We start from the raw sequence: 24,789 nt of genomic DNA on the forward strand, positions 1-24,789 counted from the left end.
TTGCAGGCCGCCGGCCACAGCTCACCCAGACAAGAGTTTTAACAGATGTTCGTCTGTCAGGAACAGGAAACAAAAAGACGTCGGGGATGGGGTGGGGGTGGCAAGAGGAACAGAGGGGGCCACTGTCGAGCCTGACAGGCAGACTGACAGCTGGAGCCGACGGCAGAGCCCCTCACGTCCGTCTGTCTGTCCGGGCGGATTAGCCCAGGGAGCTGGGCCCGCTCAGCTCGGGGCCGAATAACGGGCGTTTGTTCCTAGAGTCGGCTGTCTTGTCACTTATCAGGGAAGTAGGTCAAAGGGGAAAAAGAAGGGAGGCCCTGTGGGGCCGAGTCTGCCTCCGCCGGGCGGTGATTGGCATTGACTTTGCAAACAGAAGGCAGCTGCTGTTCTCAGCCATGGACCGTGAATTTTTAATAGCAAGAAAATCAGCTCGCACAGTTCAGGAAGTCGTGGAAGAAGCCTGAGTGCTCACTTTATTTTTTTAATTGAGGTATAACTTGCAGGCAGTAAAATGCACACATTGTAATGTGTACATTTGGATTAACTTCGACAGTTGCATATGTCTGCGTAACTAGCACCCGGTCCAGACAGAACATTTCCACCACTGGGAAAGTTCCCGGTGCACCCTTTGCAGTCCTCAGCCCCCGCCCCCTCCACTGCTCTCCTGACTTCTGTCACCGTGGATTAGCAGTACCTGTTCTAGAACGCAGTGGAAATGCAGCCACAAAGCTGTGCTCTTTTGCTTCTTGGCCTGAATCCTCAAGTTCAGAGCTGATGCAAGAGGAGAGGGGCGCACCGAATCCCTAGAGAGAGTGCTGTCGCCGTGGGGTGGGAACGCAGGCAGAATGGCACCTCTGGGGTGGGCGAGCTTTCCGGGTGCCCTTTCCACAGGCTTGGGGTTAGACTGTGGTCACCCTGGCCACTGGCTTTGTCCCCTGCAGCCTCTCCCGTGTCCCCCTTGTGACTGCAGCCTAAGCCCAGCTCCATCCTGACCCCAGACCAGCTCTGGAGCTCCAACAGCTTCCCTTTATTTTCAGAGGTGAGTTTTGTGCTTGCAGGGTGCTGGCCCTGGTGGGACCCCCACGTTGCCCAGAGAAAGCCCCTGTGCAGCTGCGGGCACTCCTTGGCGATGGCCCAAGAATCCTTGTTTGGTTTCACTGACCATGGCCTGCACCTCCGCTCTACCTGCCCAGTTCCATGTGCCTGGGGTCAGCGATAGAAGATCCCGCACCTGTGCCGCTGTTCACCTGCAGAGAGAGACTAGAGGGCTCCAGCTCCCCTCCTGGCCTCCACTCTGTTTTTCTGCCTTTTGCCACCTATACCGATGGAAATGTACAGTTTGCTTTTCACTGACACACATCTGAGCACGGACCTCCCTGCCCTGCTCATGCTGTGCCCGCCGCCCGGAACACCCTTCCCCTGCCTCCTGCCCCAGCGCCCCTCCATCCAGATGCCGCTCCTGCACCACCACTCCTCCGCCCTCGCCCAGCCCTCTGAGAGTGTGGCAGGTGTGCCAGGCTCTGCTCCCTCCTCCACCGGGGAGCAGGAGGGTGCTGGCTTCTTCCTCTTCCTGTGTCCCACGGGACCAGCGTCAGGGTCCACGAAACTTGCTGGGAGAGTTCGGTGACACCTTCAGGAGTGTTTGAGAGGTGAGGTTTTTTGGTCTCCAGTGGAGATGGCAATGACTTTTTTGGCTTTGTGAAGAGAAGCCCCTTGTTGTCCCTCTGTGCCACCTCTGAGGATGTGATTGAATGCAAATCAGAGCATCTGAGTTCTGCCTCAGCCCTCTACTGCTGTGAAAGGCAGGCCTGTGTGCCTTGCTGACCTGGAAGTGTCGAAAAGACAGCATTTGGGAAAGGAGTTATAAACTGTAGAGTGCCCTGCACCTGTGTTAGGTGGGGCCGTGTGAACTGCTGATAGTCACTGTCTTCTGTCACTCGGGGCAGTGGCATTGCCACATGGTTCCATTCTAATCCATTATTTTGGCCACTGCCACGGAGGTGAGGTGCGTAACAGCAGTAATGTTTCTCGGGGGCCACTGCAGCGGTCACAGTCCTGAGTCCTGTACCTGGGCACGCCTCCTGGGAACAGTGTGAGGGGTCATCCGTGGCTGGTCCTGCTTCTTTTTTTTGAGACAGAGTCTCGCTCTGTCACCAAGGCTGGAGTACAGTGGCGCGATCTCGGCTCACTGCAACCTCCGCTTCCCAGGTTCAAGCAATTCTCCTGCCCCAGCCTCCCGAGTAGCTGGGACTATAGGTGTGTGCCACCACGCCCGGCTAATTTTTCGTATTTTTAGTAGAGACGAGGTTTCACCACGTTAGCCAGGACGGTCTCGTTCTCCTGACCTTGTGATCCGCCTGCCTGGGCCTCCCAAAGTGCAGTGATTACAGGCATGAGCCACCATGTCCAGCCGGCTCTGCTGCTTACATACGCCTGAGGCACGCGGTGCCAGGAGTTCACTCAGGTCCATGGAGGAAGGGCGCAGTTAGGATTTGGGCCTGGGCATCCTGGCCCCCAAGGCCGCCTCCACAGAGTTTCCCTTACAGTGGGGTAGCCTTGTGAGAGGCACAGCCGTGCGTCAGGCTAGAGCCAGCTTCAGGGGCCACAGACAGGGAGTCATCAGCAGTACAAGTAATCCCTGCGGTTCATTGAACACCTACTGTGTGCCTGGGCTCAGAAAGGCACCCTGTGCTGGCTTTTAAAGAATCAAGCCACTTGCGTAAAGGTGGGGGGAATGTGGCCTACATTTTCATTTAAGTCACCAGCTGTTTTATACATCCACACCCTGAAATTCTTAGGTTTTAGGCAAAGATGAAAGGGCTGCCCAGGCTTCATTTGCCCAACAAAGCCATGCTTCACTCTCGAGGCTGTGTTCTCTCAACAGTTCCCCAGCGAGGGGGTGCGAGCGTTTAATACCACAGGGAGGGCCGGGCACGGTGGCTCAGGCCTGTAATCCCAGCACTTTGGGAGGCCAAGGCAGGTGGATCTCTTGAGGTCAGCAGTTCGAGACCAGCCTGGCCAACATGGCGAAACCCCATCTCTACTAAAAATAAAAAAATTAGCTGGCCATGATGGTGGGGGCCTGTAATCCCAGCTACTTGGGAGGCTGAGGCAGGAGAATCTCTTGAACCCGAGAGGCAGAGGTTGTAGTGATCCTAGATCATGCCACTACACTCCAGCCTGGGCGACAGAAAAAAAAAGTCTCAAAACAACAACAACAACAAAAAAAACTAAACTTAAAAACAAATACACAGGGAGGGTCTGTGCCCTGGGGCCTGGTCATAGGCATCACACCTTGCTGGGGGCCGCATCCCCTCCAGTCTGGTGTGTGGGAAATAGGTCAAGTTGCTCACTCAAGGTCATTCAGTCACAGCATGGGGCTGGGAGCGGGAGTCAGGTCTGTCTGCCAAGGGAGTGGGCCTGTAGCGCATGGGACGTTACTGCCTGCCTGGGGGGGTGGCGGGGTGGCCGTGTAGCCGTGGGCCTGAGGTGGTGGTGGGGCATGGGGCAGAGGCAGGCAGTGGGGGGCCACAGGAGGGGCTGGCTGCCGCCAGGGGATCGGAGTGGAAAGACCCGGCTGTAGGGTCCTTGCCGAGACCGGCACTGAGTTGGTCATTCTCTGGCTGCCCTGACCCCAGGCAGAGCAGCGGCTTCCCTGTTTTAGGCTCAGCAGACGGAGCCCCTGACTGCAGGCCAAGGTGCCTGCCGGCTGCTCCTGGCAGGCTACAGCATCTCTGCGCTCGCTGGAAGGCCCTAGACACTGTGCGAGTGACAGCGGCCGGCCTCAGGTGCCAGTACAGCCAGCCTCGGGCCTAGCTATTTCCTCGGTGCCTGTGGCCCTGTGGTCACCTGGCACAGGTTCCCGGGTCAAGGCAGGCTGTGGTCACAGCGGTTGCCCCCCCCACGTACCCCTAGGGGCAGTGGAGAAACGTCATCAACTGCTAACTAACAAAAATGACCTGGCTGCTTGCCAGCTGGGAAGCTGCTTCGGCCAGGCTGTTTATGGCTTTGGGATCTGTGCAGTGGACAGCGGCCTGCACTGTGACCCCCTCCACCCCACGCGCCCCAGTCCTGGAAGGTGGCCAAAGCCCTCTGCCTCCTGTGGGGCACCTGAGAAGGAGGCCCTGGAGCTGGGAGCAGAGCTGGGGCTGGGCGTCTGGGCAGCAGAGAGGCCGATTCTCAGCTTTTCCTGGATCTCAGGTTTCTGCCACCAGTGTGAAAAGAAACCCGGAGAACACAGCCATCCTGGGCTGGTGCTGGCTATGGTGGAAGGCCCGCGGTGGGAGCTTGGGGTGGACGCTGGACCTTTCCTGGGTGGCCTGTGGCCTGGGAGCTGCACTCGGTTCAGTGCGGGAAGGTTGTAACATTCACTGTGAGTGCAGGGGTGGCCGGGGCCCTGCAGCAGAATGACGAGGTGGGATGGAGGTGTCCGGGGCTGCCCTGCCTCCTTTTGCCAAAATAACAACAATTATCTTGTTTGTTGTGAAAAAAACTGTTTTCCCACATTGGGGCCTGGAGGGTATTAGCCGTGAAGACCTTCTGAGTTCCGAAGTGCACTGCTGACCTGCTGGCAGGGCAGGGTCTTCTCCTCCTGGGTCTGGCAGGGGTGGCTCAGGCTGCTGGGCTGCCCTGTGCTAACCAAATAGCTCCTGGGGCTGCAGGTGGGTTATTTCAGCCCATCCCTTCCATCTCCTGTTCTTCTTGTCATCGCATCTCAGACCCTGGAAACCAAACGAGCCTTCAGTACCCACGCTCCAGGGCAATTTAGTGGAGGGGCCCCCATGTTGCCCCAGGAAGGGGGCACTGTGCCCTGCATCCTGACCCACCTTCCTTAGAGACTGAGAGCTTCTGAGGATAAACCTGTTCACCCGTCTTTCAAAGGCTTATTTCTTTCCTTTTATGTTATTTATACGTTCACTGTAGCAAGGAAAACATAAAAAGTAGTGAAGAAAATAGAAATTACCCATCATTTTGCCACCCAGAGTTAGCTGTTTCTCTGTGTCCTATGCATCTTTTTTCTGTGCACATATCAAAATCCACTTTTAGGGTCAGACACGGTGGCTCACGCCTGTAATCCCAGCACTTTGGGAAGCTGAGGCAGGCAGATCACTCAAGGCTAGGAGTTCGAGACCAGCCTGGCCAATGTGGCAAAACTCTGTCTCTACTAAAAATACGAAAAAGTAGCCAGGTGTGGTGGTGGGTGCCTGTCATTTCAGCTACTCAAGAGGTTGAGGCAGGAGAATAGTTTGAACCCGGAAGGCAGACGTTGCCGTGAGCTAAGATCATGCCACACCACTGCACTCCAGCGTGGGCAACAGAGCAAGACTGTCTAAAAAAAAATAATAATAAAATAAAAAATATCGACTTTTAGGTGATTCATTCAAACTATATGTGTAAAGTTGTATCTGATTTTTTTTCATTTATCGTTCTTGCGAATTCCTACATCATTACCTCTTTTCCAGAGTGGGCTGTTCCATCATCTTGAGTGCCCTTGCTTAGGCAAAATACGTAAATTTTATTCAAAAATATTTTGGGGGCCAGGCGCAGTGGCTCATACCTGTAATCCCAGGACTTTGGGAAGCCGAGTTGGACAGATCATGAGGTCAAGAGATAGAGACCATCCTGGCCAACATGGTGAAGTCCCGTCTCCACTAAAAATACAAAAAAAAATTAAATTTTTGGGAGGCCGAGGCCGGTGGATCACGAGGTCAGGAGTTTGAGACCAGCCTGGCCAAGATGTTGAAACCCCGTCTCTACTAAAATACAAAAATTAGCTGGGCGCGGTGGCACGCACCTGTAATCCCAGCTACTCAGGAGGCTGAAGCAAGAGAATCACTTGAACCTGGGAGGCGGAGGTTGCAGTGAGCCGAGATCGCACCATTGCACTCCAGCCTGGGTGAGAGTAAGACTCCGTCTCAAAAAAAAAAAAAAAAAAAAAATTTAGCCAGGTGTGGTAGCGCGTGCCTGTAATCCCAGTTACTTGGGAGGCTGAGGCAGGAGAATCACTTGAACTTGGGAGGCAGAGGTTGTAGTGAGCTGAGATCATGCCATTGCACTCCAGCCTGGGTGACCGAACCAGACGGCATCTCAAAAAAAAAAAAAAAAAAGCAAGGGGGGAAATTTAAGTTGTCCACAGATTCTTTTCCTTGAGTTTTGCTGCTGTAATGACGGCTTGATGATGTCTGGACGCATGAACCTCTATGCGTTGCTAGCTGCTGCTTTAGCCTGTGTTCTTGGGAAACGCTGGGGTCAGCAGCTTCTAGGCTGCTGAGCAGGAATCCCCAGGGGCTGCTTCACAGCCCTTCAGGAAGCAGTAGATACCTTCACTTCAGGGTCAAACGAGCCTTTCCACCTCGCTGGCAACTCCTGGCGGCTCAGTTCTGTTTGCATATGACTCAGAAGTTACCCGTTTTCCACATTTACTGACTGCTCTTTCTTCTGTCCATTTGTATTTATAGTCTCTGCTCATTTTTTGCCAGGGTTTTGGTGTTTTCCTATTGACTTGTATGCCTTTTAATTTTTGAAATAACATTAATAGACTTCATTTTTTAGAGCAGTTTTACGTTTACAGAAAAATCAAGGGACAAGGACAGAGAGCTCCCACTACCCGTTCTCCTCCTCCCCTCCGCTCCTTCCCCCTATTGTAATTTATTTTCTGATATTATAAAAGTCACACACGGCCGGGCGCCGTGGCTCATGCCTGTAATCCCACCACTTTGGGAGGCCAAGGCCGGTGGATCACCTGAAGTCAGGAGTTCAAGAACAGCCTGGCCAACATGGTGAAACCTCATCTCTACTGAAAATACAAAAAAAATTAGCCAGGCATGGTGGTGGATGCCTATAATCCCAGCTACTCAGGAGGCTGAGGCAGGAGAATCGCTTGAACCCGGGAGGTGGAGGTTGCAGTGCGCCGAGATCATGCCACTGCGCTCCAGCCTGGGCAATAAGAGTGAAACTCCATCTCAAAAATAAAAAGTCACCCATGCTTCTCACGTGGGTCATTTGGCTGAGGGGCCAGATGGCTCGCCACCTATTTTGGGGCAGCCCAAGAGCTCAAAATGCTTTTTACATTTACATGGTTGAGGAGAAAATTAGGAGAATAATGTTTTGGGACCTGGGAAATTCACATTGTAGTGTCCCTAAATGCAGTTTTGTTTGCTCCCAGCTGTGTTATCTGAGGCGGGCTGCCTTCCCACAGCAGCGGCCCAGCCGAGGGGTCGGGACAGAGACCGTGCAGGCCGCAGCACTGAAAATATTTGCCTCTGGCCCTTTCCAGACTGCTGGCCGCCCTCCGTCCGACAGCTAGAAGGAAGGATGGGACCCATCCGACGATGACCGCTGTTGACATTTGAGCACGCTTCCTTCCCGGCTTTTGTTCGAGGGTGGCAGTCTGTTTGCTTTTGTGGTTGGGATTTGCTGCACACACGGCGGGCTGTTTGCACGCGGCTTCCTGGAGGACAGGCCTGCGCTCTGAGCTGCGCCAGCGTCCCGCACGCAGTGGGGCCTCAGCAGAGAGTTGTGGCGGGTGGGGCAACGCCAGTGCTGGGCCTCCGTGCTCTGATCAGCCCCGGCGACGGGCTCGGGCCACCCTCTCCGCGGCCTCCGTGCTGTGGCCCAGGCCGTCCTCCTGCCTGGCACACTTGGCTCTGGCCTTTCACTGAAGCGTTCCTCTCGCCCTCTGCCGCCCACTGAGTTTTGTAAATGGGGCCTTGGCGGATGTAATAAGCAAGGATAAGGTCCCCCTGGAGAAGGGGGCCTATGTCCACGGTGCTGCTGCCCTTAGCAGAGCAGGAGCGCAGACGCAGACGCTCAAGGGGGGAAGGCAGCGTGGAGTCAGAGCGGGGCTTAGCGTGATGCGGCCACAAGCCAAGGAACTCCAGGAATTTCCTGTAACACCAGAGGCTGGAAGAGGCCAGGAAGGATCCTCCCCCGGAGGCTTCCGAGGGAGCCTGTCCCTGCACCTATCTTGACTTTTGACTTCTGAGCTGCAGGTCTTGGTGGGGGTGGGTACATTTCTGATGTTAGAAGCCACCCGGTTGGCGGCAGTGTGTCACGGCAGCATGCCCCCCACCCACAGGTTCTGCATGTCCATGTGGCCAAGGGCAGAGGTGGGCAGGGACGGATGGCGCCGAGTCGGACGTGTCCAGGACATCAGGCCATCCCTGGGGCCTGCCTTTTATTTTGAGGACAATGCTGCCTGCCAGAAAGCTGCGCCCTGCCTGGCCCTTGCCCCAAGCCCCTGCCCTGTGCTTGCCCTCGCAGAAGAGATGTCGCCCTTCTCTCCTGCAAGGAGAGGTTAGGAGCCTGCCTGGAGGAGGCTCGGGCAAGGGGAAGGTTTCACTTTCAGGCAGTGTGGTGGGGCTGGCTGTTTGTTTAAACAACCCCAAAGAAAACCATTTGGTCAAACTGTTAGTTTCCAAACAGTTTGCTTCCTTGGTGTTTAAATAAACTCGTACCAAGGCTCTGTAGCTGGTCCCAGGGCAGGAGTTGGCCTCTCTTCTTCATAGCCCAGCACAGTCCCCGGCACCTACCCCTCCCAACCCCAGGCCTGCTTACCTGTGGCCATGGCTGCTGGCCAGACTTCACTACACACAGACCCTCCTGCAGGCCAGCTGTGGCCCCAGCCTTGGCAGGCATCTGGCAGAGCCCAGGCTGGTGGCGCTGTCTCTGCAGCTGCTCCCTGCTGGCCTGGCTGGGCAAAGTCCCCACCACCACTGGAGTCACCTGTGCCGGTCACAGCTCGCTCAGACCTTTGGGTCCTCTCTCTCTCCCAGGTGTCCCAGTCTCTGCAAAGCTCAAAACCCTCAAAGCCTTGCAGCCTGAGGGATGTCAGAGACTCCTCCTCAGAGTCAGGAGACACCTGCAGATTCATCCTCAGTGAGGACGGCTCTGACCACAGAGGTCTGATTTCCGCCTAAGTAGTTGGAAGGGATACCGAGGATGGGTTCCTGACGGTGGGACTGCAGGCCTCCGGCTGACCTAGTTAACAGAGGGCTAGGGCTGGGTGTGCTCAGCCCCTAAAGGTTCTAGGCCCATTTGGGACACCCTGCCAGAACCTGCCACATGGCGACAGCCACCTAAATCCCAGGGGCTCTTGAACTGGAGAGCAGACCCTCCATCTCAGCAGGGCCCCTGCACAGACCCCATAACCCTAGCCTGCCTTCGCAGTACACTTTGTGGCTGTGTATTCACAGATGGTGGTGTTCACTGAAGGTCTGTGTCCTGTGACCCCAAGGGCATCCCAAGAGCAGATCCCAAGTCTGTTTCGTGCCCTCCTGGCCTGAAGTAGCTGCCCACAGGGGTACTGGTGGGGTCATGGAGGCAGCTGGGCAGCAGCAGGTGAAAAAGGCGCCTCCTGCGTGTGCTGGCTCCCGGGATGGAGGTGTTTGAGGAAGCGGAGTGAAGTGAGCTTTTCTCTTGCGGCAGTGTGTCCTGCCTAGAGCCTACCCTCTTTGAGTGTCGGGGTCCTTGCCAGTAGGATGGGGCATCCTCACAGCTCGCGGGGTGCTGTGTGCAAATTGTGCTATTGTGTTACTTTAGTGATTCTTTTTTTTTTTTTTTTTTTTTTTTTGAGATGGAGTCTTACTCCAGCGCACAGGCTGGAGTACAGTGGTGTGATCTTGGCTCACTACACCCTCTGCCTCCTGCTTCAAGTGATTCTCATGCCTCAGATTCCCGAGCAGCTACCAGAGTGTGCCACCATACCTGGCTAATTTTTGTATTTTTAGTAGAGATGGGGTTTGCCGTGTTGGCCTAGCTGGTCTCGAACTCCTGACCCCAGGTGATCTGCCTGCCTTGGCCTTCCCAAAGTGCTAGGATTACGGGAGTGAGCCGCTGTGCCCGGTCTACTTTAGTGATTGGTTAGGAGGATGGAGGGAACGGCTGGCAAGGCAGGCTTGGAATGTGTTTTGGGATCAAGCGCCGGTTTCTCTCTGGCACTGGGGTTCTCTGTGGGGCCATGATGGACACACCACTGAGGTCAAGCATGATTCATCTCGCACCGTGCCTGGCAGTCTCGTTGGAAAGTTCTGCAGACACCGTGTGGACGGGCTCTTCCAGCCAGGCCTTGGGGGGCTTCCAGGACTGTGGTCTCCCCATGGTGGCTGATTAAGCAGAGACCCTTTGTGAAGGAGAGTGTGTGGTCCCCTTGAGGTCACAACTAGACAGGGACTCGAGCACTGTCAAACCTGACTGATTATTTATTGTGGATGAGGTGACAGGCCCAGAGAGGGACAGGAACCTGCCCGAGGTCACCCAGTGCAGGCAGGCGCCAGAGGTTTCGGTCTTAGATTCTCCCTGCTCATCCCTGGATGTAGCGCTGCTGGGGGCGTGGGGCTGTGCTTGGGGCTGTGGAGAGCAGGGGGCTGGCGCCAGGACCCCAGTGAGCCAGTGGGGGTGGCGCCCTGGCCATGGGGCAGACTGGGGGCAAGGGGCGGCCATCAACTGGAATGCAGGGAGGAATAGCTTCCCTGAGGAGGAGGTGGTGGTGCCGTGTGACCTGGGCCTTGAAGGACAGATCTAATGTCAACAGAACAGTTTGGGAGTGGAGGCTAGAGGGAGAAACTTTGCTGAAATTCAGAGTTCCCCCTGCCCCATACCAACACACACCAAATCAGACGCCTCTGCCCGGATCTGAATTTGGCTCTCAGAGATTTCCATTGTAGCTGGACACGTGGGGCACCTACCAAGTGCTGCCTCCACCTCACTGTCCCCAGCCTGTCTGCCTCAGTTTCCCCAGCCCTGGGCACCTGCCGCTGTCACCATCAACCGGGCGCCCTCTGGTGGAGGAATTGGATTATGCACTCCGGGGCTTGGAGCAGGAGTCAGGAGGGGCTCCTGTCCTTCCTTGAAACGCTGGTTGCTGGGATCCTGGAACAGCGCTTCAGGTCTCTGCGTTCCTCCTGGCAAGAGCCAGATCCTGGGTGCACGGGGCTGTCTGTTATTTGAAGGCCTGGCAGGGCACTCAGGAGACCTGGTAGTTGGCTGCAGGGCCGGGTCTAGAGGCCAGGGCATGAGGGAGGCTCTGGCCTGGTTCAGCCCCCAGTCCCTGTATGGATTGTGACCATGGGGGCGTGGCCACAGGACGCTGGAAGGTGTCTGTGACCCTGAACTTCTTGTTTCTATGCATCCTTGTGACCGGAAAGGTCTGGACCAAATGAGTGGATGATGCCCTAACTCAGGGAGGGAGCCGCATCCTGACCCCAGCTGCCGTGGAAGGATCTGTGTCAGGGTTATGAGGCACCCAGGGGGCCCTGAGTCTGCGTGGGACTCCACGTGCAGCTTCTGCCAGAAGCTCTGATAAATCCCAACTTGAGGTGCCGAGGACACAAATCGAAAACGCTGATGCCACTGTGGGTGCAGCTGTGGACCCTGGGGGTCAGGAGCATGTTGGGGGTGAGCCACGGGGGTTCAGAAGAGAATCCTGTAACCTCCCCTGCCCTCCCCCCCAAACTGAGAAGCCCACTGGAGGGCTGTGGGTAAATGGTTAGGGGGTCTCCATGTGTCCTCTGGAGGGGGTGGTGAGGGTCCTGGGGTTTGCACACCGCTGGGCCCGAGCTGCCGGACCCGGCATCCACAGCTGATCCCTGGCCTGCTGCTCCGATGCTCTCTGAGTGTTGCTGCGGCCTCCAAGAGAGCCTGAGTTGAGCTTCTCTCGTGCTGGCTGTACGCTGTCAGGCCATGTGGGTGAGTCCGGCAGGGCACAGATTCCCGGAGCAGAGAGAACTTTCCTTGGGGATTTAACACGTGCAAATCTTGAGAGCTGGCAAATCTTGCCTTCAGCTAGCGAGGGAGCTTTTATTTGAGACCAGAATCGCCTGAGCATCCTCTGTCCCCAGCTGTGTCCAGCCTGTCTGCAGGGACATCCTGAGAGCACCAGGCTCTCTTCTCATCCAGCTGCCTGAGTGCCACGCTGACCCCTGTCCACCCATGCCGTGGAGGGGCTTGGCCACAAGCTGCTCAGCCGGCAGCAGGCTCGGCCCTGGGGTGCAGCAGAGACCCAGGTGGCTGTGGGGTGGGTGCTTCATGGTGTGGTTCTGAAACCCAGTTAGAAGTGTGTGGACAATGCCTGGCCTGTTCTCTGTGGGACCCTGTTTAGAAACCAGGTGTGAGTTACAACTGGGGTCATCGCAACGCTCTGATGGCCCAGTTGTGTGGAGGCCACGGTGGAGCCCCAGCCAATGAGCCAGAGCCCTGGGTCAAGCTGTGACCGGAACGCACGTCTGGATGTGTTTCTCATCTTGCGCCTGTGTTGCCTGGTGTGTCAAGTGGTCGGGAAACGGTGTTAGCTCTTGTGAGGAGTAAAAAGGGTGATTCACTTGATGGGTGTGTCTGGCCCTGTCTAGGAGAACCCTAGGCACAGTCCTGGGACCTGAAGCTGCCCTTAGGTGGCGGTGGGGGGAAGGAGAGAGCTTCAAGGATGAAGTGTCATTGCGCTGGGCGGTAAGGATCACCCTTGCAAGGCGGGCATGCTGGGGACGCTGAGCATCACGGCCAGCAGGCGGGTCCACACCTGGCGGGACTTGTGGCTGGGGCTGGCGTTGTGGCCAGGAGAGGGGCTGGCAGGAGACAAGGGGACCGTGAGGCAGCTCCCACCCAGCGGTTGAAGCCCGATCGCCTGGCTGCGCGCTCTCAGCTGGGTGCATAACTTCTCTGTACCTTGGTTCTCTCGTTTGTAAAATGAGGAAACAAACAGTGCCAGCCTCCCAGAGCTGTCATGAGGCTGAACGCATGACCACGTAGCATGAGCTGGATGCGTGTCACCTGACGTTACCAGCCTTTGCAAGGAGAGCCCCGGGGGCCTGGCTCAGTCTTTCCCTTGCCCGGCCCACCCCAGGCCCAGTCTGGCGCCTGCTGCAGGCCCCTGACCCTTGTCTCCACAGGAGCCGAGGAGGTGCTGCTGCTGGCCCGGCGGACAGACCTGCGGAGGATCTCGCTGGACACGCCGGACTTCACCGACATCGTGCTGCAGGTGGATGACATCCGGCACGCCATCGCCATCGACTACGACCCGCTGGAGGGCTACGTCTACTGGACGGATGACGAGGTGCGGGCCATCCGCAGGGCGTACCTGGACGGCTCAGGGGCGCAGACGCTGATCAACACCGAGATCAACGACCCCGATGGCATCGCAGTCGACTGGGTGGCCCGAAACCTCTACTGGACTGACACGGGCACTGACCGCATCGAGGTGACGCGCCTCAACGGCACCTCCCGCAAGATCCTGGTGTCGGAGGACCTGGATGAGCCCCGCGCCATCGCGCTGCACCCTGTGATGGGGTAAGACGTTGAGGGAGGGGTGCTCTGGAGCCAGGGCCAGGCGGAGCAGAGGCAAGATGGAGATTGACCTGAACCCGTCATTCTGGAACATTGTCTTGCACTGGAACCCAGAGGAGGGCTTGTTAAAGCCCCAGTGGCTGGGCCCCACCCCCAGAGTGCTGACTCCGGAGCTCCAGGGCGGGGCTGAGGACTGGGTTTCTAACAGGCACCCAGGTGTGGTCCCCCGCCGCTGCCGGGTCCAAGCGTAGAAAGCTCTGGAGACCTGGAGTGAGCCCTTTCTTGCTCCAGCTTCAGTTTCCTCATCTGTAGAATGGAATGGTCCACCTGGGTGATTTCCAGGATGACGGCAGTGACAGGAAGGGCAGTCTCTGTGACACTTTTGGCCACAGTACAGGCCAGGCCTTTTGTTTGTTTGTTTGTTTTTGAGATGGAGTCTTACCCTGTCGCCCAGACTGGAGTGCAATGGTATGATCTCAGCTCACTGCAACCTCTGCCTCCCTGGCTCAAGTGATTCTCCTGCCTCAGCCTCCCGAGTAGCTGGGATTTCAGGCACCTGCCACTGCCTGGCTGATTTTTGTGTTTTTCGTAGAGATGGGGTTTCACCACTTTGGCCAGGCTGGTCTCGAACTCCTGACCTCAAGTGATCCACCTGCCTCAAGCCTCCCAAAGTGCTGGGATTACAGGCGTGGGACACCATGCCTGGCCGGGCCAGGCCTCTTTGAACACTTTGTACACCATGGGTCTTTTCATCCAGGGGGATAGGTACAGTTGTACAGTTGAGGACACTGAAGCCCAGAGAGGCTGAGGGACTTGCCCAGGGTCACACAGCAGGAAGTGGCAGGTGTGGGGCTGGTCCTGGCCCCATTGCTCCAGCTTTCTATCATAGAAATCTGTGAAAGCAAAGCTTGTTGGTCGGTAGGGAAACCTTTTGAGACCGCCCCCTCTGCAGCTCATAGGGCAGTAGCCTGGGACCTTCCTGGGGGCTTATAACCCAGAACACTAACCAGGTGGACCCTGAGGGAGGAGGCGTGGTGGGTCTGGGGGGTGCCGATGGGAGGTCCCGGAGGAGCTGGGAGGTCAGTAGTCGTGCTGCCCTCTGTGGAGCGCTCAGTGGGCACCAGGTGTGTTTCCAGGTTCATGGTCCTGGCACCTGAAGGTCGGAAGGTGAAGTGACTTGCCCAAGGTGCCCAGCGGGCAGTGGCGGGCAGAGGATTTGTGGCCTGTGGAGCCTGTGCTCGTGGCCCGCCCCTGGCGGTTGCGAGTGTGCCGGCCCAGGAGCTTTTCCTGCAAGTGGCCTGGTATCTGGAAGCCAGCATGTCAGCAGCAGACGGCGGGACCACAGGAGGCAGAGAGCGGGGGCTCCAGCAGCTGTCTGTGGACCCTGGGGCACGGCGGCACGTGGGAGAGTGTGGCTCCACGTCCGCAGCTCAAGGGCTGGGCCAGGCCTGGAGGAGGGCAGATGAGGGTAGGAAGTGGGGTCCCCCAAGGCTTTAACCAGAGGAGGCACAGGAACTGGTTGCCAGCTACAGTGAAGGGAGCAGGGCCCTGAGCTCAGGAGCTTGGTCAAGGCACCGCCTCCATGGGCCTCGTGTTCTCATCCGTGAGAGGAACGGGTAGGGGTGCCGAATGCAAGGTCACTCCTAGCCCTGGTTTCATGAGTCTGAGGATCCCAGGGAAATGGGCTTGGCAGTCTGACGTGTGAGGTTACAGGGTCCAGGGAGGAGCACTGAGCTAGAAGCAGGAGGTAGAGGGGCTGGCCAGCTGGATCAGACGCAGCCGAAGCAGAGGCTGTGACCTGGGGCCCCAGAACCTCCACCCCTGAGCTGCCAACCCAGGATCTGGGTTTCTTCCTTGTGGGGGGCCACAGGGAACAAGTCACCTGTCCCTTGCACAGGGGAGCCCTTCAGCTATGAGCAGAAGGCCCTCTGCGCCTTCCTCCCTCTGGGTGCTCAGCCTCTTCAGCCACCAGTCAGATGTGAGGCTGCCCCAGACCCTGGGCAAGGTCATTCCTGTCCCCTGACCTTGGGGATGGGAGATGAGCTCCTGACCCTGAGAGTCCAAGAGCTGGTGCAGCGAAGCCTGCGCACGGTGGAAGGGGGCCCCCCCACTGTCCCAGGGGAGTGTCCAGGGGCTCTGGTCACTGGGCTTGCTGCCGGCATGCTCAGTCCTCCGGCACTCACTGACACGAGCATCTACCAACACCGACATTTAGCAACACCAGCATTTACCGACACCAACATTTACCGACACCGACATTTACCGACACCGGCATTTACCGACACCGATGTTTACCAATACCAATTACCAACACCGACATCTGCCGACACTAACATATACCTACACCGATGTTCACTGACACTGACATCTACCCACACCAGCATCTACCCACACTGACATCTACCCATGCTGGCATCTGCCCACGCCGGCATCTGCCCATGCCGGCATCTGCCTACACTGACGTTTACTGACACATCTGCTGACAACTGCATCTACCCTCACTGATGTTTACTGACACCAACATTTACCAGCGCTGACATTCACTGACTCCGATGTGTGATATGGGCTGGCTCGGGGTGGGCCTTGCCCTCAGCGTTGGGGATGCTGCAGAGACCAGACAGACACATGGGGTCTTGGACTTTTGCTTCCTCTCCAGCCTCATGTACTGGACAGACTGGGGAGAGAACCCTAAAATTGAGTGTGCCAACCTGGACGGGCAGGAGCGGCGTGTGCTGGTCAATGCCTCCCTCGGGTGGCCCAATGGCCTGGCCCTGGACCTGCAGGAGGGGAAGCTCTACTGGGGAGACGCCAAGACGGACAAGATCGAGGTGAGGCTCCCGGGGAGGTGCTGTGCTTCAGAGGCTGTTTGATCCAGGTGGCCTGGCCCTGCTTAGCTGTCCCTGGGCTCCTGAGAGGTCAGGCCCAGCCACCCCTGCAGCCTGACATACGCATCGCTGAGACACCGGTGGGTGCCTGTGCTCTGCTATTTGGCCAAACAGAATACTTGAAAAAATAGTTGTAATACTTTCTGACAAAAACGTCTTGAGAGGGTAGCACTACACAAAGTCCTGTGGTCACGTAAGATTTTATGGGCCAGGCGTGTGGGGTCACAGCTGCTTGGAGACTGAGGTGGGAGTATCGTTGGAGCCCAAGAGTTTGAGGCCAACCCTGGGCAAAGGGGACACGGGAATGCTCTGCACTGCCTTTGCCACTTACTGTGAGCCTTAAACTATTTCAAAATACAAAATTAAGTGAAAAAAATAACAACATATTCACCGCCCCACTTAAGACATAAAACATGGATGTTGTTGAAGCCAGAGGCAGCGCTGGCCTGAGTTTGGCGATTCATTCCCAAGCTGTTGAAGACAGCTTTGTTTTTCCACGGATATCTCTTCTCCCTATGCTGGGTGCAGCCTTGCCCTGCCACTGTGGTTGGGTTTCAGTGGCCTCATCCTGTGGGCACAGCCTTGCCCTGCTGCTGTGGTTGGGTTTCAGTGAATCCATTCTGTGAGTTCAGCTGCGCCCTACCACCGTGGTCGGGTTTCAGTGGCCTCATCATGTGAGTGTAGCCTTGCGCTGCCACTGTTGTCAGATTTAAGTGAATACATCCTATGGGTGCAGCCTTGCCCTGCCACTACGGTCAGTTTCAGTGGCCTCGTCCTGTCAGCACAGCCCCACCCTGCCACTGTGATCGGGTTCCAGTGGCTTCATCCCACGGGTGCAGCAATGCCCTGCTGCTGTGGTTGGATTTCAGTGAATTTGTCCCATGGGTGTGCCTTGTCCTGCTCCTATTCATGGGTTTCATTCCCATTGGTACTTCATTGGCCTCATCCCATTGGTACAGCTTTGCCCTGGCTCTGTGGTCGGGTTTCAGTGGCTTGTCCCGTGGGTGCAGCCTTGCCCTGCACTGTGGTCAGATTTCAGTGGCTTGTCCCATGGGTGCAGCCTCACCCTGCACTGTGGTCGGGTTTCAGTGGCCTCGTCCTGTGGGTGCAGCCTCACCCTGCGCTGTGGTCAAGTTTCAGTGGCCTCGTCCTGTGGGTGCAGCCTCGCCCTGTGCTGTGGTCGGATTTCAGTGGCCTCGTCCTGTGGGTGCAGCCTCGCCCTGCGCTGTGGTCGGGTTTCAGTGGCCTCATCCTGTGGGTACAGCCTTGTCCTGTGCTGTGGTCAAGTTTCAGTGGCCTCGTCCTGTGTAGGTGCTTTGGCAGCTTGCTTTTTGCTCACCTAAGGATCCTGTATTGAGCATTTTTTGAGGTGCTCTTGGTGCCAGTGATATGTTAGTTACATGTGTCCCCATCACATACTGTTGCCCATCGAGGTGACATTGTTGCCTCTCCTCAGGGTGGACGCCTCCCTTTGTTTCCAGCAATTTCTGAAGGATCTTACTGAGCTGCATCAGTCCTTGTTGACATCACCGTCAGGGTCACCTTTGCTCCTCATGGCTCCCAGGGGTGGCCCGAACGGCAGCTTGCAGGGGAGGGTGGGATGGAGAACACGAGTGTGTGTCTGTGTTGCAGGAATTCAGACCCTGCTTCTGAGTGGGAGGAGGGTGGGGAGTGTAGGGGTAGGGGAGGCGGAGTGGCTGCCCCTCCCACGAAAACCCTAGAGGCTGCAGGTGTGGCCATTTCCTGTTGGAGCTCCTCGTAAAAATGTTTTGTTTTTGGCAAGACCCATGTGTCTGGCCGCCTAGGATGATTTGCCTTCATGCATACCCCCTACCCGTGGGAGCAGGTCAGAGAGTCGCGTGTCTGTGGCACACCAGGCCTGACAGGTGTTCCGTGTACTGTCACAGCAGTGGTTTTCTTGAGACAGGGTCTCCCTCAGTTGCCCAGGCTGGAGCGCAGCATCGTGATCATGGCTCACTGCGGCCTCAATCTCCCTGGGCTCAGGTGATCCTCCTGCCTCAGCGTCTGAGTAGCTGGGACTACAGACACACACCACCACACCCAGCTAGTTTTTGTGTATTTTTTTGTACAAATGGGGTTTCGCCATGGTGCCCAAGCTGATCTCGAACTCCTGAGGCACAAGCGACCCACCTGCCTCGGCCTCCCAAAGTGCTGGAGTGACAGGCATGAGCCACCACACGCAGCCCAATGATTTTCTTTATTGTGGTAAAATAAATACAGCACAAAATCGATAATTTTAACTGTTTTAAAGTGAACAATTCAGGCTGGACCCAGTGGCTCACACCTGTAATCCCAGTGCTGTGGGAGGCTGAGGCAGGCAGATCACTTGAGGTCAGGAGTTCGAGACCATCCTGGTCAACATGGTGAAACCCTGTTTCTACTAAAAATACAAAAATTAGCAAGGCATGGTGATCCATACCTGTAATCCCAGCTACTTGGGAGGATGAGGCAGGAGAATCGCTTGAACCCAGGAGGCAGAGGTTGCAGTGAGCCGAGATTGCACCACTCTACTGCAGCCTGGGCAACAAGAGTGAAACTCCATCTAAAATAAAATAAAAATAAAAATAAAAAATTATTAAAAAAAAAATTTGTCACAGCCAGCCTCGTGGGTGTCCCATGTGGTCTTGCCTTGCATTTCCCTGATAACTAGGATGCTGGGCGTAGCCCTCCGAGATAAGTAGCACAGTTCCCATTTATGAATGAGAAACTCGGGTTTAGAGAACAGCAACTTTATTTATTTATTTATTGAGACGGAGTTTCATTCTTGTTGCCCAGGCTGGAGTGCAGTGGCATAATCTCAGTTCGCCGCAACCTCCACCTCCCAGGTTCACGCATTCTGCTTGTTCTAGCCTCCCGAGTAGCTGGGATTACAGGCATGCGTCACCACGCCCGGCTAATTTTGTATTTTTAGTAGAGGCAGGGTTTCTCCATGTTGGCTAGGCTGGTCTTGAACTCCTGACCTTAGGTGATCCACCAACCTTGTTCTCCCAAAGTGTCGGGATTACAGGCGTGAACCACCACGCCCAGCCTGGAACAGCAACTTGCTCCCGTCCTTACCACTGCCCAGTGTTGTAGACGGAGCCCAGGGTCTTCCCGCATTTTTCAGATGAGGACACCAAAGCTCAGAACAGGAATGTTTTGACCACATTGGATACACATTGTCTGTGGTTTGGTCGTGAAGTCACTTTGTATCTTGGTGGTCCAGACTGGGGGAGGACGGGGCTCTGAGGGATGGGGAGGGCGTCTAAGGTGAAAGGAAGGAATTCCAGATTCTCCATACTGTCCTTGGGAAGTTAGAAGAATCAGAGGTCTGGCAAAGTCAGACGAAGCAGGAAGAGAAATGCAGTCAGGAGGAAGCGGAGCTGTCCGGGAACGTGGGTGTCACTGGAGCTCACCCCCAGGCCCTGCATGTCATAAAGATGTGAGCACTGCGTGTTGATTTCCCACTTTAAGAATCTGTCTCATCAAGCCCTATAGACAGCGCTGGGTCGCTATAGGGAATATGAGCCTTATGGGCTGTGGTGCTGGACGCACAGAAGGGACGGAGGCCAGGAGGTGGAAGGGCAGACAGAGGGACCGGCGGGATTCACCTCCTTGGCTTTCAAAATGGGCCAGGGAGAGACACCCTCTGAGCATGGTGGAACGAGAAAGCAAGATTGTAGCACACTGAGACCAACTGAGGTGGCTAGGTGCAGTGGCTCAACGCCTGTAATCACTTTGGGAAGCCAAAGCAGGTGGATTGCCCGAGGTCAGGAGTTCGAGACCAGCCTGGCAAACATGATGAAACTGCGTCTCTACTAAAAATACAAAAATTAGCCAGGCGTGGTGGCACATGCCTGTAATCCCAGCTACTTGGGAGGCTGAGGCAGAATTGCTTGAACCTGTGAGGCGGAGGTTGCAGTGAGCTGAGGTTGAACCACTGCACTCCAGCCTGGGCGACTCCATCTCAGAAACCACCACCACCACCGAGGAATTGAAGTGGGGTGTGACAGTAGCAGAATAAGAGTCGAGGAGTAGGCCACCCTGCTGTCACACCACTGGAAGCTCATCTGATGATGACTTGGAGCTCATCACTGGGGGCCTGAGATACTGAAGGATGAGAAGTGGTGGCACAGGGCGTGGGTGTCTTTGGTGGCCAGAACATTGGGGTGCTTCACTGCAGGCCTTCTCAGGGCCCTTCATATGCTTACATAGGCTGTTTCTAAGAGGGGGATACATTGCATAAGCATTCTCCGACACCTCATCAAGGGTCCCTGTGTTGCCCCACTGTGGCCCTGGTGGCACACTCTCTGGGAATGCCAGCCCAGGCCAAGACCCACCCTGCTATCCGCCTGCTCATCCAGAGCTGACTTAGCCGAGAGATTCCTGCTCTGGGCAACCTCGGACGTGGCCTCGGATGGAGACAGTGGTTCTGTGTTTTCTGCTGGAGTTTGGCACGTCTTTTCCTCCTGCCGGTGGGCACCGCCCCTGGCTGTGTCCTCAAGCTTCTGTGAGTCATGGCAGCTTCTCAGGTCCTTGCCCAGCGCCAGGAGCAAACCCTTCTGGCACCTTTTTCAGGTGTGGATGCACCAGTGTTCCTGCTGTGGAACCCCCTCACGTGAGGGACTTGGATTTGCTGCAGGCTCATTCAGCAAACACCCACTGAGCACACAGTTGCGCCAGCTGCGTTCCAGGCAATGGTGGGCACAGTGGCTGCTGCTGGGGTTGTGGTAGCTTCTGAGGGCTTTGGGGACAGCTGAGGTGCAGGGAGCCACAGCTCCCTGAGGGTGCAGTTGGACTCCAGGTGGAAGGGATGGTTGGGGGAGGTATAAATGGGGTCAGGAAGAAGACACATTTGCAACAATGGGGGCATTTCTTCTTTGTTTTTTTGAGACAGAGTCTCACTTTATTGCCCAGGTTGGAGTGCAGTGGCGTGATCTCAGCTCACTGCAACCTCCACCTCCCAGGTTCAAGCAATTTTCTGCCTCAGCCTCCCGTGTAGCTGGGATTATAGGCACATTCCGGCACGCCCAGCTAATTTTTGTATTTTTAGTAGAGATGGGGTTTCACCATCTTGGCCAGGCTGGTTTTGAACTCCTGACTTTGTGATCCACCTGCCTCCGCCTCCCAAAGTGCTGGGATTATAGGCATGAGCCACTGTGCCCAGCCAATGGGGACATTTCTAAGAGGCTGTCAGGAGACAACCAAGTCGCCAGCCCAGGTACTGAGGAGCCCATGCCAGCCTTGCACGTGTTTTGCTGCTCCCCTTTTCTGGGGAGTTGGGGAAGAGAGGATTCTGTTCCACACAGTGTCATGCATAGCTGGGCTCTGCGGAGCTGGGCGCTGGAAGGAAGGCGCTTTTGCGGGGGGTGGGGGCTAGCTGAGATTAGCCTTTGAACAGACAATCAGGCTCCGGGTTTTCAGCTCCCCGTGCATAAGAGAACTTCACGGGCAGCTGTGGCTGATCTCTTGATGAATTGGGAGAAGAACAAAGGTCTGGAAATGGCGGGCTGATGAAACGAGGTTTCATGTGGATGGCATTAGAGACGCCATCAGATTTACAGAGTGGAGTGGAGATGGCGGCTGCCTCTGGGAGGCCCCTCCTGCTGGCCTTGTCTGTGACAGCTGTCCTGGGAATCAGCTTCCAGGCCGCCCCAGCACCCTGACTGACACACACAGGCATGGCAGCCCCATCCTGTGACCAGCTGTTGCCCTCATCAGTGACAGCTGAGAGTGATGGTGGCTCCAGCCCTGAGCTCCCTCCCCACCTGCTGGGGCCCACCCAGGGCAGTCCTGACACCTGTGGGTTCGGCTCCTGCCCCGCTGTGTGTGAGACCTGAGTGGTCATGGGCTGGGGTCCCCTGGATGTGGCTCCACCTCCCTTCTGCTTCCTATAGCTGCCTCTTCTCACCGTTTTTCCAGCCTCCTGGGCTAAGAATTCCAGCGTTGTGCTGGCTTAGCCCCTGGGACACCTCCTTAGCCCTCTTTCTGAGTCTAGAGCCCCCAGGCGTTGGAAGTTCTATCCCTTGGGACACCCACAGCCACACTCAGCGTCTCCTGTGAGCCTCCAGCGTGTCCCGTCAGGACCAAGCCCGTTCTTGTGTCCCCGCCCACCTGGGCTTAGCCAGGGGAATGCCTGGCCAGGAGCTTCTCCCCTCTACCCTGCCATGGCTTTTACATCCTGTGCCACAAGACACGGCTGTGTGTGAAAGTGGCAGGATCTGGCGTCTCTGTGGGTCTCCGAGGCCCACGCCCCAGTGCTGCTCTTTCCACCTGCTGGCTGAGCTCTTATGCCAGGCCTGGAACAGCCCAGCTCTCTCCCGAGCCCCAGCCCCCTGTGCCCAGCTGCCCCTGGCCCTCTCCTCCAGAAGCCTGGGCCACTCCAGCCGTATGCCATGGTGGGGACAACGTGCTCCCTTGACCGCCTGGGGAAGGTCCTGTCCAAATGTCAACACCTGGCTCCTGCCTGGTGGCTGGAAGCTGTGCCCCTCCCATGCCCTCCAGGGTTTGTGCTCTCGCTTGGCCCTGGTTCCTGTCACCACCATCATCATCACTGTCATTTTGCTTGTCTGTGAGCTGGCCTGGTTTCCCAAAGCAGAGACCCTCTGAGGTCCAGCTTGTGCTGGGGTCTCCGTGCTGACCCCTGACGGGGTGCATCAGGTCTGGGTCAGGAGTTACCCCTGCTACGTCATGCCCCTTGACAGGCACCCCTGACTTTTGCTAAGTGGGTGGAGGTGGCATCACTCACAGCCAGAGTGACAGGGCAGGGTCTGTTACCTGGGCTGTGCTCCTGGGAATCTGGGGAGAGGCTACACCCCTGGGCTTCATGTGCGCGCGCCTCTGTGTGTGTGTGTGTGTGTGTGTGTGTGTGTGTGTGTGTAAGATCTTTTATTACATGAATCAAGATAACTGTTGCCGTTCACGTTGGGGTTTTGTGTTTTGCAGAATGGGATAATTCTTCCCTCACGTGACAGAACTCCCCACTTTTGCTTTTTTGAGACAGAGTCTCGCCCTATTGCCCAGGCTGGAGTGCAGTGACGCGATCTCTGCTCACTGCAGTCTTTACCTCCTGGGTTCAAGCAGTTCTTTGCCTTAGCCTCTCAAGTAGCTGAGATTACAGGTACACGCCACCATGCCTGGCTAATTTTTGTATTTTCAGTAGAGATGGGGTTTCACCAGGTTGGCCAGGCTGGTCTCGAACTGCTGACCTCAAGTGATCCGCCCACCTCGGCCTCCCAAAGTGCTGGGATTACAGGCTTGATCCACCAAGCCCTACCTGTTTTTATTTTTTCATTGATAAAGTTTCGCCAGGTGTGGTAGTGTATGCCTGTAGCAACTTGGGAGGCTGAGGTGGTAGGATCACTTGAGCCCAGGATTTTGAGGCTGGGCTCAAGTGATTGAGAGGTGAACTATTATCATGTCACTGCACTCCAGCCTGGGTGACAGAGCAAGACCCTATCTCTTAAAAAAAAAAAAAAAAAAAAATTAAAAAGCGCTGGGTATGGTGGCTCACGCCTATGGGGTCCCAGCTACTTAGGCAGCTGAGGTGGGAAGATCACTTGAGCCCAGGAGTTTGAGGTTGCAGCGAGCGAAGATTGTGCCGCTACACTCCAGCCTGGGACAGAGCCCAGATCCTGTCTCTTAAAAAAAAAGGGTGAGGAGGTTGGGGAGGGATAACATAGGAAGAAATTGGAGATATAGCTGATGGAGGGATGGAGGCAGCAAACCACCTTGCCATGTATGTACCTATGAACAGTCCTGCATGATCGGCACATGTACCCCAGAACCTAAAGTCCAATTTTGAAAAAATGTATTGCAGCACAGCCCTGCGTGTTCATTCACCTGTTCTCCATGCTGCTTTCGTGTTCCAGAGACCCTTACGACCTGAAAGCTGAAAGTATTTTCTATCCTTGACAGTTTGCTGACCTCTGTCCTAGAAAATTCATCTCCCAAGTTCTCTTCCGGTGCTGGCGTGTCTCAAATTTGGCCCTGTTATATCTGAACTCTGCTTTGACCCTTTCCCCTCCCAGGAGTCAGGATGGGCACATTCTCTGTGACTTGTCCCCCAACGCTTAATAAGCGGCTCGGCTTGGCTCGGGCATTCTCAGAAAGGTCTGGCTCCAGGAAAGGCTGAGACCTCCTGATTCGGCCCAGAGGCACCTGCCGGGTCTGGGAGAAGCCTGGCTCAGCGGAGTGGCTTTTGCAGATGGGTTGGACCCGTCAAGGTGTGCTGAGTTGTCCTTAAAAGGCCACTTTGGGATGTCTTTCCTCCAGTATTAGAGCAGCTGAGACCTGCTCAGTGCGGCCCTGAGGTTTTCCAAGTTGGTGGGTCCACAAGGTGCCCTGGGATTCTGGAATCTGGGTGGAAAGTGGGGGGTTTGGGGGAATGTCCTGGAGGTTCTGGAATCCGGTGGAAAGTTGGCGAGGTTTGGGGAGTGGTTTCTGAGCCATCATGTGGGGGGCTCTGTGGGAGCCTCTGCCCATCGAGGAGATTCTGCAGGCCCTGCCAGCCCGGAGCCAGTGTCTTGCACTTGCCGAGGGTGCAGCCAGCCCTGGCTGGGTGGAGCAGCTCTTTGCCTCCTCTCACTTTGTTTTGGGGCCTCCTGGGAGTGGGAAGCAAGGATAGAGA

General features: G+C 56.2%; 1 protein-coding gene across 2 annotated transcripts in view; it reads left to right on the top strand.

The window, feature by feature from the left end:
- Positions 1-24,789, top strand: part of LRP5 (LDL receptor related protein 5) — a 135,465-nt gene that overhangs the window by 59,919 nt on the left and 50,757 nt on the right. For both annotated transcript variants that reach the window (XM_039471336.2, XM_010351921.3), the window contains exons 6-7: positions 12,882-13,278; positions 15,932-16,103. In XM_039471336.2, coding sequence (XP_039327270.1) covers positions 12,882-13,278; positions 15,932-16,103 — 569 coding nt within the window. The remainder of the gene's footprint in view (positions 1-12,881; positions 13,279-15,931; positions 16,104-24,789) is intronic.

The sequence above is a fragment of the Saimiri boliviensis genome, chromosome 6 (genome assembly GCF_048565385.1).
Source record: "Saimiri boliviensis isolate mSaiBol1 chromosome 6, mSaiBol1.pri, whole genome shotgun sequence".
NCBI lineage: Eukaryota > Metazoa > Chordata > Mammalia > Primates > Cebidae > Saimiri > Saimiri boliviensis.